General features: G+C 39.5%; 2 protein-coding genes across 3 annotated transcripts; one reads left to right on the top strand and one right to left on the bottom strand.

Annotated features, from left to right (window-relative positions):
- Nucleotides 1-45: 45 nt before the first annotated feature.
- Nucleotides 46-10,104, bottom strand: hfm1 (helicase for meiosis 1). Of its 2 annotated transcripts, none has more exons than XM_077724247.1 (40): nucleotides 10,013-10,104; nucleotides 9,100-9,199; nucleotides 8,936-9,012; nucleotides 8,597-8,831; nucleotides 8,121-8,458; nucleotides 7,565-7,606; nucleotides 7,235-7,305; nucleotides 6,879-7,011; nucleotides 6,640-6,791; nucleotides 6,479-6,556; nucleotides 6,256-6,411; nucleotides 5,972-6,172; nucleotides 5,784-5,872; nucleotides 5,646-5,689; nucleotides 5,461-5,562; nucleotides 5,197-5,342; nucleotides 5,020-5,114; nucleotides 4,827-4,960; nucleotides 4,690-4,737; nucleotides 4,435-4,515; nucleotides 4,213-4,304; nucleotides 4,045-4,151; nucleotides 3,810-3,857; nucleotides 3,640-3,737; nucleotides 3,421-3,555; nucleotides 3,265-3,350; nucleotides 2,961-3,044; nucleotides 2,629-2,786; nucleotides 2,355-2,458; nucleotides 2,029-2,211; nucleotides 1,877-1,945; nucleotides 1,672-1,796; nucleotides 1,512-1,591; nucleotides 1,337-1,434; nucleotides 1,224-1,249; nucleotides 971-1,148; nucleotides 855-900; nucleotides 678-747; nucleotides 419-558; nucleotides 46-320 (listed from the first exon to the last, which is right to left on the bottom strand). In XM_077724247.1, exons 2-40 carry the CDS (start codon nucleotides 9,177-9,179, stop codon nucleotides 275-277), a joined length of 4,275 nt encoding a protein of 1,424 aa, XP_077580373.1. In that variant the 5' UTR covers nucleotides 9,180-9,199; nucleotides 10,013-10,104; the 3' UTR covers nucleotides 46-274. The 2 variants fall into 2 exon arrangements, with proteins under 2 accessions (XP_077580373.1, XP_077580372.1); XM_077724246.1 differs by having other exon boundaries at nucleotides 672-747; nucleotides 1,877-1,942.
- A 49-nt stretch (nucleotides 10,105-10,153) lies between these two features.
- On the top strand, nucleotides 10,154-17,832 carry znf644a (zinc finger protein 644a). Its single transcript, XM_077723723.1, has 6 exons — nucleotides 10,154-10,458; nucleotides 12,457-14,818; nucleotides 15,391-15,960; nucleotides 16,042-16,167; nucleotides 16,237-16,339; nucleotides 16,764-17,832. Exons 2-6 carry the CDS (start codon nucleotides 12,460-12,462, stop codon nucleotides 16,960-16,962), a joined length of 3,357 nt encoding a protein of 1,118 aa, XP_077579849.1. The 5' UTR covers nucleotides 10,154-10,458; nucleotides 12,457-12,459; the 3' UTR covers nucleotides 16,963-17,832.
- The last annotated feature ends 328 nt before the right edge of the window (nucleotides 17,833-18,160 follow it).

The following is an 18,160-nucleotide window of genomic DNA, read 5'->3' as shown; positions in this document are numbered from 1 at the left end:
TCGAACATAGCCTTTATTTACCATGTAAATATAACAAATCATTTAAGTATGTGCAAAATAACAAATTACATTAGTCTGTTCTTGAAAAGTCAACAAGAGAACAAACTCCCATTAATAATATACTATTAACATTGTATTTGTTGCTTCAGACGTTGAAGAAATAATTTAACAAAAACGTTCCACAAACCAGCACATGCGGACTAGAAAACACCCCAAAACATCAAACAAGTGGAAAGAATACATATTTTCATACTCATTCTGTCATCTGGTAGTTTTAGAATATGCCATCAAAAATGCCAATGAAAGCATCTTCTTTGTTGCTGTGGAAAGTAGAACATAAGGTGGGCTTCAGTTTGATGGACATTTTGACAATACATTTGCAAGGGAATAAAAACCAGTAACATTTAAATAGACACACCTCCAGTTGTCACTTGCGGTGGCGTCAATTGGTCCACTCGTGAAAAAATCAAACCTTGGAGTGAGCTGGGCCATTGGATTTGAAGTTTTTTCTGGTGCTTTTGGAGTAACAACTGTACTGAACATGCTCTGATTCTGCACCTTAAAAATGGAATGGATCACAAATCAAATATATGAATACCTACGTACATCTACATTGTACTCTATTATGGTGTCTCATCACTTATCAATATTTCATATTCTAGTCAACATACCCCCACCTTTGCTTGGTTCTGTAGTCTAGGTGTAAACAAAGGTCGAGGACTGTTTGGTACAGCCTGAGAACTTGTCCTTCAGAAAAAAAGGTATATATAAAAGTTTGATATTTCATCTTTTTTATGTGGTTTTAGGCGCCATGAGTATACTTTTCGAATATGAAAGAGATGTTTTGGGCCTACCTCAGTGCAATGCCGGTGGGGCGACACGGCTGTGTAGTCAGATAACCTGTGCAAATATGAATATCAATTTTGCCTTACAGTACACACTAGATATTGTTAAACCTCGAAAAAACAACCTGATGTTTTGCTTTCAGTTGATTGTTGAGTTTGAGTCAGGAACGTATCACCGGCTTGAACAAGTTCCTCATCGCCCAAGTTGTCCCAGTCATTTCCCAGGTCAAAGGTGATACATGGAATTTGAGAAAATGTCTGACTGTTGCTGTGAGTGGTCTGATTGGACCCTTGCCAGGGACTCTGTGGGGTAGCACATGCCAGATGTAGTCAACTGTGTTTAATGAGTTTGAGTGCTTTTTAGGAGCTCTTACTCACAGTAGCATGGAATCCAGCATTCCTCTCTTTGATGAATTACACAAATGATAGAGAGAATTAGTTTAGCGTTACAATTGGAACTCGTCAATGACGAGGAAGTGACCAATCAGTACCATTGTGAAATTCCTCCTCCTGGTGTAGATACTGTGAAGAACCTTCTTTTGTCAGATCTACTATCTCATCAGGAGCATTGAGGTTGTATCCACCATCACTTTAAGTAAGAGAGAGAAAATAAATGAAACCTGACTTTAAATTGTATTATTAGTCATTACCGTCTCATAATATCACCTGGATAATGTAGGCTGTTTTTTAGCGTTGTACAAAAACTGCTCCATGTTCACACCCACACCGTCCGTCATCATTTTCATCTAACAAAATAATATTCAGGTATAAATCAATTCTGATACCAAAAAAATACATTCTCTGTGAGAGTTTGGTATCATATCACCTTCAGTCGTTTGACTACAGAGGGCCCAAGTGTATCACACCTACTCTTCAGGTCATCCAAAAAGGAGGAAAAACACCCGGTTTTATTTGGCACCCTCTTTCGTACCACAGCTACACCAATTTTACCTTTAATCAGATGAAAGCAGTTTAGTACACCTGGACCAAATAGTGTTTGCGTAGCTTTACAGATATATAAATTTCCTTACAACAGTCATGGCCACACTGGTTCTTATTCTTGCAGAGGTGGTTGCACTGTCTTTTATCAACTCCATCTGCTCACATAGATATACATGTTCTTATCAGAATTATCAGAATTTTACAGCCTAAATAAAATCCATTCGGTCACCCTAGTAGTTACCTGGTTCTTTTGATGTAGTGTTTTTCGGTCGGCATACAGCTTTGCCAACACGTTGTAAGTTTTTTGTTGGCCGCTGTGAACTGTCTCCAATCGAATCATATGACATGTAGGACGCATTTTCAGTTTTCTGCTCGGATGCGCCACAGTAGTACACTGTCAATTTCTGTTGGACGTCTAGGCCAACTACAAGAGAGCAAGAATTTACACTGCATTTACAGTATTCCCTCGTTTTTCATGGTTTTTATGTTTTCACATTTTTTTTATGGGACACCACAAAAATGGGGGAAAGTTTTAAACATTAACTGTAGATTTTAAAAAAAAATCACCATATTCTGAACTGATCAGATGAACAAGGATCTCATTTCCTTTCAAGGCCTTTTTCACGTCGATCTTTTTTGACCATGTACTACACTTCAACAGTGAGATGTCACTGGATAAAGAGAAGGATTTTAAAAAACAGCATATAATTCTACCATTCAAGGGTCTCATTTTATCAAGTAAAGGATAAAACACATTTAAAGCTTGACTGTAAAAATCATGACATATTTTCACATAAATGTCTATTATACAACTAATCTGGCTTTGTCAAGCATCCCCTACGTGAATTTTTGGCGGAAGACACAATTGTTGTCAGAGTCTCCGACCAGCAATGACAAATAGTGATGGTCTGGAGCGGTTCTCTTGGACTGCAGCAACTCTTGGTTTTTGAGGGTTACTTTCACAACAACCTCCGCAATACTGCTGCTGTATCTTGGCAGCTATGCAATACAGAAGTTACAACAACAACAAAAAAAGATTTGATTTATACATTTTACATGAAAAAATATTCACAGTATCATTTATTTAACTCATTGGCTGACATAAATGCCATCCAATTGAACCCTATTTCCATCAATGGCACTGACAGACAAACATGCACGTCAAGTTTTTACCTGTTCCAAAGTCAGCTCATACTTTGGAAGATACAAGACAGATTCTTGAATTTGGTTTCCAAACGGTGGATGTCTGTTGAGAATCTGTACAAAACAGCTAGGCCTGAACATTTAATTAGTAAAAACTTAAATCATGCATTCAAACTCAAGGCCCAGGGTAAATCACGTACAGTAAAGGACATAGTAACAATGTTTCTGTGTGTCATGTTTAGCATGTTAAAAGTCTAATAAATCCACCTCCACAAAAGAAATATCCATATTTCATATATACTTTGAAAAGTACACATCAAAGCTTCAAACTGACCATCTCAATCTCTCTTGGGTTGGTTTGCTCTATCTTGCTGAATGTGGTCAGTCCAGCATTCACCATAGCAGTTGATAGAGTTTGCCCTGAAACACAAGTGTTCTATGAATTTTGTATAGAAATGCGATTTGACTTTTTTATTCCAGTGATTTTTACCTATTTTGCCAAGTTGTTTGGAGACAAACAGCGAGTTCTCCCAGAGTTTTGCTCTGAAACATTTGGCCAAGATCAGTGCGTTGAGCAGAGTACTGAAGCCCATGTTGGAATGCTGAGTAAGGTATTCAGAAAGGCCTGATTGGAAGTGAAAACACAGAAATGTTGATCCTGTTTTAAGAGGTTAAACACAATTGGTTGCTTCTGCTTCCATACACTTACACTTGCTAATGCGGAAGCCACTCCTGAAAATTTTTGCTGTGTCCTGTGTCAGGCCAAACTCTTGAATTGAGATGGATCCTAACTGAGCTTGAATCAAGCTGTAAGGAAATTAGAAGAACAAATTGAAGCAGGTATTCCTGTCTTTTGTCAAGAGAGATAAATTCACCCACCAGTTCACTTTCATATCACTGCTTTTTATCTTCCCTTCCATTGGGAACCTGACAAGTACATTTGGGATTATTTCACTGTTGTTTAACTTGGATGTCAAATGCATATTATGAAATTCCCGAAGCGGTAGCAGATGACTTGATGGTTGGACACGACAATATTGAAATAATGAGACTCATTATGTCTGCTGCTGTTGTGAAAATAAAACTGTTAAAATGTAATTGCCAATGACATGACCTGATTGTGGTCCTGTTGGCATCCCGGTTCAAGGTATTCAATGGTCTCTTCTCTGTGACTCTCAGCTGGATGTCGCAAAATTCTCGGCTCTTCGACACAAGCCCTATCTGTCCACCGGAAAATTTTGAATTGATAGATGACACCACAGATATTTGGACTCGAACCTACCAGGTCGGACAAATTCTCTGTGCCAGACAATTTGTTAAACTGCCTCATGGTGTCAAAAGCAATACAATATCTTGCCATCAGCCTTCCAGCCTCTTGGGAAAATAAACATTTGGGTCACATTAACAAGAGAAACCGCCATGAAGTAAGAAATGTATAGGTATGTAAACCAAACAGGTAATAGCTTTCCTGACCGTGCATACAATACTTAAGGTGCTTTGCTACCTGTAGGTTTAACACTGATGTCCTCATCCATAATGATCAGACCGATAGAATGCAGAGCGTTGAGGTTCTTTAAACAGAGTTCTACAATAGACATGGAGGAACACAATTTGTCATATTTTAATGCCATTGACGGCGATTGACAACCCTGTGAGCAATCTATCTCGAGTCAAAGTTGAATGGATGTCGGTCACCATCAATGGCAGCTAATGATTTAATGTCTGAACATGGAAATAGAGGGAGTGAAAAAAAACCTACCATGAAGTTTAGATTCAATCCCACTTCTGTCCAGGTCAATAGGGAAACCTGATGGGTAACAAAATCATTGATACTATGAACATAACACTAATCCACTTTGCCTTCATGGAAAAAAGAGCTTGTGTGGAAAAACTAACCATAGTGAAATGGATTCTTCAGGGCTCGGATGTAGAGGAAAGTGGAGCGTATCCAATCCTGAACCATGCTGACATTGCTGATAGTTTGGAGAACAATCTCAGCATTCAGGTGTTCCACTAGGTGACTGTGCAAACTGTCCAAAACACATTGTTTTGTGCATCTTGCGTGATACTACACTAGCTTGCTACATACCTGCTCTCAATAATCTCCATCCCGCTCATCAGTTTCGTATGCTTGTCCCTGTTTTGCATTTTGGTCATGATCACTGCAGTGGCAGATGTGTCAAACTAGCACAAGAAAATGAATTCATGAAGAATTAACTTTGAAAAATTTCACCCAAATTTTATTTTGTTGGTAGTAGGTCAATACCTGAGGCCGTCCAGCACGGCCAATCATCTGCAGCAGGTCTGCCTCGCTGTACTCCTCACAGGAGCCTGCAGAATACTGCATTGTGGACTTAATCACCACAAGGTGAGCAGGAAGGTTCACTCCCATCGCGAGAGTTCGTGTGGTAACTGCAGGAGTTGAACAGAGGCACCCAGCCATAACCAAATGAATGAAACATCTAGCTGTTTGGCAAAGATTTGACAGATAAGAAAAAATCAATTGTGTTTCACAGACAAGCAGTCTTACAAAGGACAGGTAGGTCTGCAAGTGTAAAAGCTTTTTCTATCACTTTCCTATCTGATGCTTCAACTCCGGCGTGATGATAACCAATTCCTAGTACCACCAGATCTATGTAAACAAATTCAAAAATATTGTCAATCATTACCATGTGTTTGATAAAGCACATCATTGTATATGACCCAAAAATACACCTCTCAATTTGGAATCCAGGAGGGACTGTGCATATTTTATCAACCTGCAAGTCAAGAATATGAACGATTGGCCAACTTCCAACGTTTTTTTTTTTATTTGGATGCTATAATCTGTCATTTATGAAGTTGAGTATGCACCTTTGCTTGTGTTCAAATGGTAAAAGAAACCGGGTATCCTTGGCCAAAACAGCAGCTGACTGCTGAGTTCCTTTCCTTGTGGAGCAAAACTATAAAAGAAGATAATTGAAAAGGGGGTCTTGTGAGTGTGAGCACCCCTGACCTAAAATTAATGCTACCTGAATTTTTTTTAACATGAGAAGACGCACCACTAAAGTTGGCTTCTGGTCTGAGTAAGTCTGTATGATTGAGGCCATCTTGTAATTGAGAGACAAGTCAAACTTAAACTCTGATTGGTTTTCATTGCAGGGGAATCCTAAAACGATCTTCTTCAGCTTCACCGGCCGGTGGCTGTCATCCAAATGGAGATATGAAGCTGGGCCCGTCTCATTGGACAGCCAGTCTGCAATCTAAACATAAGATAAAAACCAAGAGCTCAACCACTGTACGTGCCACGAATGCTAGCGATTTGAACCAAACTAAACGTCCTTACATCGGAAATATTAGGTATAGTTGCTGACACTGCCAAAAACCTCATAGCAATTCCTGTGTCTTGGTTGTGGACAGCCATGTAGTCATGGACCGCTTTCATCCTGCTGACCACCACTTCTAGAGTAGCACCACGGGCGGCATTTGTCACTACATGAATCTGAAGGACCAAATGATCAGTCACATGACAGCCTATCAAAAAAAAAAGAATGGATGAAAACACTTACCTCGTCTATCAAAAATAGTCTCACCAACTGTAGAAGACAGTTGTCTTTCCATCTTCTTGTCATGCTGTCCCATTTTTCCTAGGCAAGCAATGCATCATTATACTATTACATCATGAAGTGAGTCTTTTGTTTAGTTTTTCTCTTGGATTGCTATCACATACTGGAGTGGTCAGGATAATGTGGGCGTCTTGGATTTCAAAGAAATCGTCAATTTCAGTGTCCCCTGTGAGTTCCTTGCATTTTAGCCCCAAGGGACCAAACTTATTTGTCCAGTTCTCAAAACACTGACTGCAGAGAGCTTTGATGGGAGCCACTGGCAAGAAAATAAAAAAAAATCAGCCTGTCCCAGTCAAAATGAATCAGATGGCTCTGATACATTCATTCATTCAAAGTAACATACTATAAACAGCTTTCACATTATGCCAAGGCTCTGAGGTCTTCATCAACAGGTGAATAATGGCCAGTTCAAACAGCACAGTTTTCCCAGATCCGGTCGGAGCACATGCCACAAAGTTCTTGTCTGTGTAAAGAATCTGAGACAAACCAGCAAAGATGCACACATAGTCTCAAACGAGCAAGCATCACTTTAACCCTTAATAGGCAGAACAAGTGCCCGTTTGTGTTTAAAAAAACAAGAAGAAAAAAACTAAAACAAAGGTGTTGTCATACATGGCTGTGAATACTCATATTTCAGTGCCAATGATGCGGAGCCTGACAATGAATGGTCGCATCCCTCCTTGTCAAAATAATACTTACGTCATCGAGCGCTTTGGACTGGACGTAGTTGAAAAACGGGAACTCGCTAAAGATGGATCTGAATTTAGCTGCTGTTAGCATGGGTCAGGAAATTAAAATGTCATTTATTTGTGGGAACATTTCATTTAAAATCCAGTTAAGTGGATTTCATGTCTAAAGATATTTGCATTGTTAGATGAAGTGAATTTCATAAATTAATTGTCAGTTTGAAAATTTCATTGATTTAAAAAAATCCTTGATATTTGAATTTGTTGTTGTTGATGACATTTTATTTCAATTTACAGGGCTTATAATTATTTTATTTGTTTTTGTGTTTAGTATAAAGGATACGGATTTCAGACACTGGGCGCAAAACGTATGATTCTGAAGAACCTGCAAAACACACAAAGCAACCCATTAAAATTGTTCACTTTTCTCAACTGCATATACATGAGTGAGTGTTTTGTCTTTGTGTTTCACCATGGAATTTGAGTAGATAGACATTTTTTTAAATGTCAGTTATGTGATTGGATTAGCTTGTACCAATCCAATTTGGCCTCTGGTAAACTTCTCCACTAACTAGTTTCACAAGATTTCTGAGGTATACCCTGAATATTGGGGAGAGTATTTTTTCCCAACCCGCTACAGTTCCTTTCTACCATCTAGTGGTAAGTATATTCACTTACAATGAGGAAGACGGTCAATCGCCTCACCTTACTTCACCTCATTTGCAACCAAAGCACATTTTAGCAGCTGCTGTCTAGGCTGGATGTTTGTATGCTCATAAAATAGAGAATTATTTAGAAGCTAGATACTAATTGTTTTAATATAATTGTTGTAATGGCAATAAAAATAGCTCAACACACCATAAGCAGTGTGAGTGTTTTTAAACAGTGTCATATTGAACCTTGGATATGGAGCGGTGGAGGCACTGTGGATGGAACTGAGGCTCTCTTTGTGTCCTTGTCCTGCCTTTCTACATGGACCGCCTGCTGGAAGGGGTTGACGCTGCCGACTGCAGATGAGACTAGACGAGGGGGGAGGAAGGAGGCCGGCTGGAAGGGGGATGGAGGAGCGGCTCTGCCAAACGTCATCATCGGTGGCTGGAAAGCAGGAGGAGGAGGCGCTGTTGCCATGGCAACTGGGTTGCAAAAAGTTTGAGTTCTGGATGCTGTGTGACTTTGACAGAGGTCATTTGGGTTTGACGAGTCACCTCCATGCCTTAACGCAGGAGCCTTGAACAAGCTGTTGTGGGAGGGAGCACAAGAGAGCAAAATATGAAGACTCTGGTGGCTGAAATCCAGTTTCAAGGTTACACTTATGCACTAGGAACATGGAAAACTGAGCATTGCATTTTTTAATAAATACAAAATTCCCACTTGCCTTTTCTGCAAACTTGAGCGCTTTTTACCATCCACAGATAAATAGTTCACACAAACATTTTCTTGACCAGTATCTTGCTGAATGTGTTCTCTGTCTATTTGACTCTGATAGGGGCCTTGATGAGGGTCCTTAAAACATTCACCTCCCCCAAAGCTAAATTTGTTGTAGCCCCCTGTGTACTCTTGGATGTTGTTATTCTCCTTCTCAAAGGGATTGTTTGACACTATTTGGAGACCTGTGGGGGAAAAAGCTAGGTATGTGAAAAGGAATGAATTCTAATCCAAAACATAATATATATACTATATAAAGGGTGGTGGGTGACTGCCTTTTCTTGCATACCTTGGGTGGCTGGTATCTGTGAAAGAGACGGAGGTGGCTTCTGCTGCCATGGTCTGACCTCCTGGTGCAGTGGCTTCCTAAAAATAATTCAATTAAAAAATATATCTATCATTTTTAATTGTTTACGGGTGAGAAAGTTCAGGGATTTTTTTCATTGTACTCACACTTTCTGCTCAAAAGGTTTGTCAGAGAAAAAATTCTGGAAAGGCCAGGTGCTGTCATTTGAGTCCAACTTCTTATTCATTAGTGCAGAATTTTGTAACCCTTGTTAAGTAAAAGCATATATAGATTTAGATTCATGTTAAATAGTAATAATAATGCTAATATTTACATATAAACCGAAATATTACGAAGTCCGTTATTGAGTTAATTTTCACTCACACATTTACTAAATTGAATTACCATTTGCATTGCTAATAACAAGTAATGTCGTGACATGCTAGCAGCACAGTAAATAATGCATATCAAAGATTTCTTTTTTATTTATTTGACACTAATTACTAAGGAACTGGATATACACTATCTTATCAAATTAGTTATTGTATATGTAATTATATATGTATTACCTCTGTTCGTAAATAGGTTCCTTCATCAATGCTAATGTTAGCTCTAATTAGCACAATGACCACATTTAGCATAAACGTTTCAGTCGTCACTTGCTTTGCCTGATGGAAAAAGAACATTTCTAAATCACTACCAGGCACTTCTAATGTTTAATTGAGAACACAGTGGACTCATGAAATGTTTACCTGAATAATCATTTATATCATTAGTATGTTTTTTTAAATGGTAAATAAAAAATATATGGGAATTAAATGTGCAGAGCTTCAAAAAATATAGCTGCATACATGAATTATTATTACCAAAAAGTCTATATAATTAAATTCCATCGATTTTAAACGTAACCTAATAACAATAACAAAATACATTTATAGCCACCAATGCAGCAAAACGACATAGACCAGGGGCCATAATGGTACCAATGCCCAATGTTCATCAACTAAGCCTAACAGTGCATTTGAGAGCAAAGTTCATACCCATAATAATAATTGTTTATATTCATTTATTAAAACATACCCAATCACAGAGATTGTCACCATTTGAACGATTGGAAACCCCTATGTATTGACCATCAATCTCGTCCAAAATCTGTCACCAAAAGGAAGAGGTTCATTAACTCGTTTTTATGCCTCCTATTTGGAACGCACCATTAATACATTTCGCGGGGGTGCACTCCTCCGCTGGTAATGTCGCGTCACTAAATTGTACGCGACGGCAAGTCCACTTATGTTTATTTCGTTTTTAGGCGCACATTGTTAACTCGGTGAGACGCCACACATGACCGAAGTGTACGTTTTACAATCAGACGCGCAAATGAACAAACGACTACCCATAAACAATGATCTGTGCCACTCCAGACCACCACGGAAAATGGCGACTGTGAAGTAGATGGAAGACGAAAATCGAAAATTATCAAATGCACGACATTCCCCGTCTCCAATCTCCATCCACACCGTCGGGAGGTAATGTGTGCTTGTCCTTTTCTCCCTTCTAACATTTCATTGCGATCCGTGTCGAATATGGGGGAGAGTGTTTGTTATTAGCTCCAGTTTAGCTTAGGTAATGAGGTTTTTTGGGGGGTATGGAGCAGCCTTGTTGGAAATGGTCTGCAGCTCATGCCAAGCAGCATCCAACAACACGGGCGATTCTCAATGCTCACTATGACGCGTTTTCTAAGAAACAAAAACAGTAAGAATCAGCCAAGCTGCACTGGAATCGTTTTGCAACTACCCCGTGAGCCGGTATAGAAACTACAGACACGAAAGTTTCTGTTTTACACACAATACACTGGGGTTTAGCTAAATTACATTCATGTGATTTATGGTACATTGTTGTCAAGCATGGTATATATGGTTTTGCCTTGTTCGATTGTTGTGACACATTTATTACCCTTCAGATCGAACGCCTTTATGACTCCAACATTGGGATCGGTACACATTGGCTGCCTTTGACGGCTATAGACGCCCAATCCTGTCATCATTAAGTAGCACTAAAAGAATGAGTAAAATGGTTTAAAGTGCATTTTAAAAGCTGTGTTTTTTTTGTGATGATCACCATAATACCTGATTTTGATTAATGATAACGCTTGAATAAACTGAGTTCAAAATGAAATTTTCACCAAAAATTAAAGTACAACTAAACAGTAGTTAAAAAAAAAAAAAAAAGCTAATTCAGACCAATGTTATGCAACCCTTTTAAAGCCGATAGCTCCATATGGCTCGGGCATAGTGTTATCAAATTGTTTAGGACTCATGCTTAAGCAAGTGTCATGGGGGTGCTGGAGCCTATCCCAGCTAACAGGTGGAGGCACCCTTTCATTGTTGTCCAGCCCAGTGCAGGCCACAAGGGCAACCATTCATGCTTACACTCTTACATAGGGACAATTTAGAACCTCTAATCAGCCTAACATGCATGTGTTTGGCGTGTGCAAGAAAACCGGACTACCCAGATAAAACCTACGCAAGGCCAGTAAGAAGTACATGCAAATGCCACTCAGGAATATTGAACCCTTGATTTCAGAACTGTGAGGTGGACATTCGAATCATGAAATGACTAATTGTCTTGTTTATGATTCATAAAATAATGGGTCTGTTGCTTAGTAGTTGTTGTTGAAGCCTTTCAGATGCAGTGTAGACGAAGGAGGGTAGGGCGTAGTTTCCAATGAGAGTTGTGATTCATCGATGGTTAGCGATCATTAATCACCGATCACATACATTTTCAGACAAATTATCAAAATGATAAGGACAGTTCTTTTTGGGTGAGATTCCAATTTTGGTTTTGCCTAAAAATATATTTTTGTAGCCAACACGAGGCAGACTGACGTCAATGGGTACTCCATCGACAAGCTTAGAGAAGATGGAAAATCAATTAGCCCCACTGCTTAATCATTGGCCAGAGTAAACCCATTTCGACTGTCAAAATGAAAGAGGCCTAAGGTTCTGCATAACCAGCATAATTGGGTAGAAGAGACCAATCTCCAAAACAGAAACATTTAAAGAACTGCAAGACAACATTAGTGATAGAGAGCATACACAAAAAGCACTCTAGTGTCTAAGCACTTTTTTAGCAGGGAGAATAGGAATATAAAATCTAAGTTTAAAGTTTAACTTCAGGTTGAAAACGGGTGAGCCTGTTACTGGCACTGAGTCATGTTGGATTTGTTTTTCATTTTTAATCCATCCCCGAGGAGTAATGGGTAGCAACAATGTTACACAATGGGGCCAAAAACCAGGCCTTGGGAGTTGGGCCCTTGGTCAGGGGAATTCACTTGAAATTAATCTTACATGTTTTTAGTTGTAGGAGAAACTGAACCTTAATAAGCATTGGGAGAAAATGTAACATTTAATAACTGGGCAAAATAGCTGCTATAGGTGTTTTAATGAGATGTGCAATAATAAAAATTTAAGGGTACTGGTTTGATCTGAAAATGAGTTCAACCCATTTCCCTTTTGTTTTTTTAGGTCATGGCAGCTGAAATGTCCTGTCTGGCTGGTGTCGATGGAGATGATAACGATGCAGATCCTGACATTAGTGCCCTCCACCTTCTACAAGAACCACTGAAAATGGCAGAGGAATTAACCACTTGCAATGTTTCTTTTTACCATGCCTCGGGAAAGCAGCCTAATAATATCCTGGATAATTTCTCAAGCACTGATATGTTGTCGCCGGTTGGCCTGGGAAATGGACTTTCTTTTCAGGAGGCAACACAGGCTGATGAACTCAACAGCATATCCATGGAAAAAGATGAGGAAAAAAGCATAACCCAGTTAAAAACTGTCCAAGAATTAGATCCTTGCGCAATTTGGGGTTTTGATGAAGAATCGCCAAAGAAATCGTCAGATGACTTAAGCGCTATTAGCGAACTCCAATGTGACCCCCGGAGAGAGTTTGTGCACTTTGTGTGGGAAAACCACAATGATTTCTCTTGTCCAGAACCCAAAAAGGAAGTGCAACTTCTAAACACCCAGAGCAGAAGAAAACGTAAAATGGACATGGTTATGATGGTGGATCCCTTGGAAGACCAATGTTCCAATCTTATTCAATATTCGCCTCAAAAGTTTTCTGGTCAAGACGAACAAGTGGAGGGCATTCCTCCTGATGTCAAACAGTCAAGGACTTTCCCCAATGGAACCATGAACGTCATCAATCAGGTTCTTCGAAGACACTCGCACGAGGACAACCCAAGTCGAGGCATTTCGTCTTTTAAAGGAAGACTGGGGTTAAATTCTCAATTTGAAGACAAAACATCGCGTTACACCTGCTCAAAATGCAAGGTCGTTTTCGACAACCGCCATCATTTGCAGCGCCATATGAAATGTCACGAAGATCCGCCGGCCAAAACTGCCAAATCAAAGACTCTGATATGTAGAGAATGCGGAGAGTCTTTCCGACACATTAGTGCACTCCTTGAGCATTTACGATCGCACCATGAAAAAACATCGACACTCCCCGATAAACTCAAAGGATGGACGAATAATAATGAGGATAGCGACGCCAAGCTTTTCTGCCCTCAGTGTCCATTCGGAACAAATTGCCCCAAAGCTTTTGTTCAACACGCACAAACCCATGCCAAGGACAAGAAAAATTTTAAATGTGACAAATGTAACTTCAGAGCGGTCACATGGCACGATCTTCGGATACACATCATACAGCACACAAAATACGCAGTTAGAAATCAGAAATCGCTGTCCAGGGCCGACGACTCGGACATGTTCTCGTGTAACGTTTGTCCTTACAAAGCCTTCAGCAAATCGGTTTTTCAAAATCACCTTTGGCGTCGCCACCAGTTAGAATTGGAGGAATACGAAGCCGAGCAATTTGCCGAAAATAAAGCACAACAGTCCGAAGAGGATTATCCTCCGCATTGCGCATCCGTGGAGGACGCAGAGTTAACGTCCAAAATCATGATTAAGAATCAAGTTCCTTCAAAAAGACATTCTCAAGCCGGATCCAATGACTTTTCAGACTTATTCAAAGGTCACAAAATCAGGAGAGGTTTGAAGTCCCAATTCACAGAATCCAAATTGGACAAATCCATCAATGTTCTGCTATCTCGACAAAAACACCGTAAGACGGCAGAACAGAGGAATTCCACTCAGGAGTCAAGTCATGGACTGAAATTTTCGGATCCTGGAGATGCAAATTCATCTTCAAATGGCTTCATGGGATCATCTTATGACACTGAAAGACTGGCTAACAGAATCCATTTTCCCAACTGCATCCCCGTCAAGAAATCTCCGTCGAAAAGAAAGATGTCAACGCCATACCGCAACACTGAGCAACAGTCGTGCTTTGTTTCGCCAGAACCTTTCCCAAGCTCCGAGCGGCTAAACGTGGAGGGAGGCGACAAAAATGATATTTTCGCTTTTAAAGAAACAGGCGATATTGGCAGTGGTGTCAATCAAGGAAATCATAATATGATTTATACTTATAGCCGAAGAATGTCAATACGTGGCGCTCTGGAGGCGTCCAAGAGGCTTTTTGAGAAAGTGAAGAACAAAGAGCCGGGTGACACCAACCCTCCGATAAAAGAAGAAAGCATCGAAACCGAGGTTTTTCAAGATGCCTTTGAGTCGCACCAGATGCCGTTGACGGAATCCATCGGGGACGACGCGCCAAAACTAGATTCGGAGTGCAAGAATTGTCCGTACTGCCCTGCCATCTTCCAGTCGGGAGTGGGGTTGTCCAATCACGTGAGAGGACATCTTCACAGGGTGGGCTTGACCTACACGGCACGCCACATTCTGACTCCCGAGCAAGTGGCTTATAAAGACAAACCCAAGGTTCGACAGAAGATCGCCTCATTCCGGAAATTGAAAAAAGGTGCCTTGGTGTTTTGATTGTTAATATTTTTCTTTCAATCTTTTTGAAAATGGCTGTCTGTCTGAGGCATGAGCATTCTCAGTTAGTCTGACAAATCTTTGTATTATTACTCGTCATAACTTGTGTATTTTGTTTTTTATTCTTTCATATTTGTATTTTTTTTATTAAAAAAAAACAAGAAAAAAAACTATTCAACATTGTAGCCATAACATCTCATGTCATGTAGGCCGCATCCCTTTCTTTATATATTACAAACATTTACTGCAAATTTGATTATCTATTAAATTTTGGTTATCCTTTCTAACGTAGGTCACCTTTACATTTATTAATTTCTTCTGCTTTGTATTACAAATATTCTGCAATTTAATCATCCCTTTAATCATTGTCGAATTATGGTAAAAGTGTACTTTCTGACCTTTGACCTCGTGACCCCAAACTTTATTCCCCTCCATTTCATATTCTCATCCTTATGTCCATTGTTGAAGCCTTTTCAGTTGGTCCGTTCACATGCTTTCAAACAGAAACAACGATCCCCATTTCATTGACGGTTGCCTTTTGTCGTGTCGTTACAGTGTTGCAGTTGCAGCCGGACGTCGAGGAAAGCAATTCCTACACCTGTCCATTATGTGGGGATGTGTTCGATAATAGGAAAGGACAATCCAACCACGTACGCGGCCACCTCAAAAAGATCGGTCGATCCCATTTATCAAAGAACAAATCTCCATTAATAATACTCAAAGAGCTGATGTGTAACAAAAAGGAGTACTTGAGGGCCGTTCACATTCTAGGAAAGAGAAAAAATCACTTTCATTACGGTGCTAATCATTTCATGCCATCCTCTTATGGACTCTCCCAAGATAGCCCCGACTCAGAGGTGCATTCGGATGTCAAAGCACTCGTGCCGAGTTTGCCGGTGTTGGAAACGGACTCTAAAATTGAACAACCGCCACTGAAGTCGGAGGAACAAGATTCGTTTGCAGATACCACCGCGTTAATAGGCATTCTGAAGAAAAGAAAGTGCCAGGAAGACGGCAAACCAAAGGAGGCCTACCCTTCGTCCAAATACCCGCTAATGGTCTCCTCCAACGGTGAACAAAATTTAGGACCAAAAGTTGCGGCTTCACTGCCAATCCCAATATCGGGTGAGACTAGCTTCATTGATTTCATCATTTTTTGTGCTAAAGGAATAGTGAAGGAATGTATATATTTATGTTTTTTGACAGAGAAAGGGGAATTCAACCGGAAGGTGTGTGTCCACTGCAAGGCAACTTTCCACAGCGGCGTAAGCCTCTCCAACCATCTGCGAGCATGTGCCAAACGGAAAAAAACGTCTTTGCTGGACAGAACAGGTTTGTGTCCAGTCGAATAGTTCCAGAAAGTATGCTTAAAAAAATGTCTATATCAATGTTTTCTTTCAGAATTTGATTGTAAAGCGAGGAGGCAACGTTTGAGGACTAGCTCCAAGAAGAAAGTGCTTACGTTAACGCAAACTCCAGAGGAAATGTACAGGCTGACATGCAGGTAATTATTATTATTATTTATTTATAATGATCTATTTCTTTATATACCCAGCTTTTTTTTTAAAAAAATACTTTTTACCATTGCTATTTAATCAATTAATTTTGCATCCTTAAAATAATTCATTCATTTTATTTAAAATCATTTATATATATCACCTATGCTAAAATACACCAAAACTACAGTTGGGGGCAAAGTAGCCCAAAAGTTCAAGTTTCCAATATTCATTCATTTTCTGATCAGCTTATCCTCCCTCACAAGGATCACAGGGTTGTCCTAAATAAGTACAATAAAAGCATATATATATATAAAAATCATAATTACTCAAATGGGTTAAATACATTCCCAAATGAAGGAAAACAGTGGTAATACTTGAAATGGAGCTGCACTGCCCACACACGGCAACTAGCGCTTTTTGGGCTTGCAGGTTCTGCGACCTGGTCTTCCAAGGTCCCTTGTCTGTCCAAGAAGACTGGATCAAGCATTTACAGAGACACATCATGAACACTGGTGTCCCTCGCACCGGGCTGGGCATGGTGGAGGTGACTTCGCCAGCCGCCAGCGACGATGCGGCTTCTTGCGTTAAGACTGACCCGGAGAGCGCGCAGCCCACCGCCTCCTCCTGAAGACCCACGGACAACTTTTTGGGCTTAGATTTTCACTAGACTCTGTGTATGTACATTTTTCCACTTTTTTTACAATTACTGGCCAAACGTAAACTATTTCTCATCTTTAAGAACCTTGTTTATGTTGGAGACAGGTTGTCACCCCATTTTTACGCCAGACGCTATTTTGGAAAACACTTCCAAACCGGACCGTTTTGTTTCATTACAGTACGTGTCTTTACAAGACAACTTTTACCTCAAACTTTTTCAGATTTGGGAGCACCTCTACTGTATTCATTTATTACATAATGGAGAAAAAAAGCTCTTTTTTTCCACTCCATTGTTATCAACCAAGTGGGAGAAGAAATTGAGTGTTTAGTTTGTGAAAATGCTGAAACCAAAAAAATGGCAGGAGAAAAGGTTTCAGCCGTCGGAAACCAAATCTGAATTTCTACAATTGGTCATACCTGAATAGTTGAAATGCAATCTGAATAATGTTAATAATAATAATGAATAATGTAATACACAATATTGTTTGGTTTGAATCATTGCATTGAAAACAAAACTTTTTCATATTCTAATCTCACATTTCTCCAATTGTGTGGTTTTTTTATGTAATGATTCAAAGCAAACATTAATTGTTTTATTTCAACTATTCAAGTCACATTTTGGATATCATGTTACCCCCCATAGGTTTATTTCTAATACAACAACATCATTTTAAGAAACCAACACACATCATTGAGCAGCAGTTCATGCACTTCCTTCCCATTGACGATATTTAATACAATTAAAATATAGTTTTTACATAATTTAATTTTGAAATGTACTATATCACAAATACAAGGCTTAAACATTTGTGTTCTAAATAAAAAAACGAGTTGACTGTCACCAATGTGTTTTTTTTTTAATTCCAATGAGAACATCATCGCTAAAATTTTGGGTTATATTTGACTATTTGATTATTTAAAAAATATTGCTAACTTCCCATCTAAGCCATCAGCCGACACCAAGACGGACATACAGGTTCCACCAACCCTCCTAGTCAAATGGATTGGACATCTGGTGCTCTCAATGGCAGCCAATGAAGATCTAGAAATGTTAAATATACTACCCGACGGTAAATAGCATTACAGTTACACCTACTCACCAAAAAGCTTGGAAAAGGGACGCTAGGTTGGAAAAGGGTGTGATAGGGCACAGTGAATGACACACAAAT

The sequence above is a fragment of the Stigmatopora nigra genome, chromosome 9 (assembly GCF_051989575.1).
Source record: "Stigmatopora nigra isolate UIUO_SnigA chromosome 9, RoL_Snig_1.1, whole genome shotgun sequence".
Classification (NCBI taxonomy): Eukaryota; Metazoa; Chordata; class Actinopteri; order Syngnathiformes; family Syngnathidae; genus Stigmatopora; species Stigmatopora nigra.
This window is presented reverse-complemented; position numbering and strand designations above follow the sequence as displayed.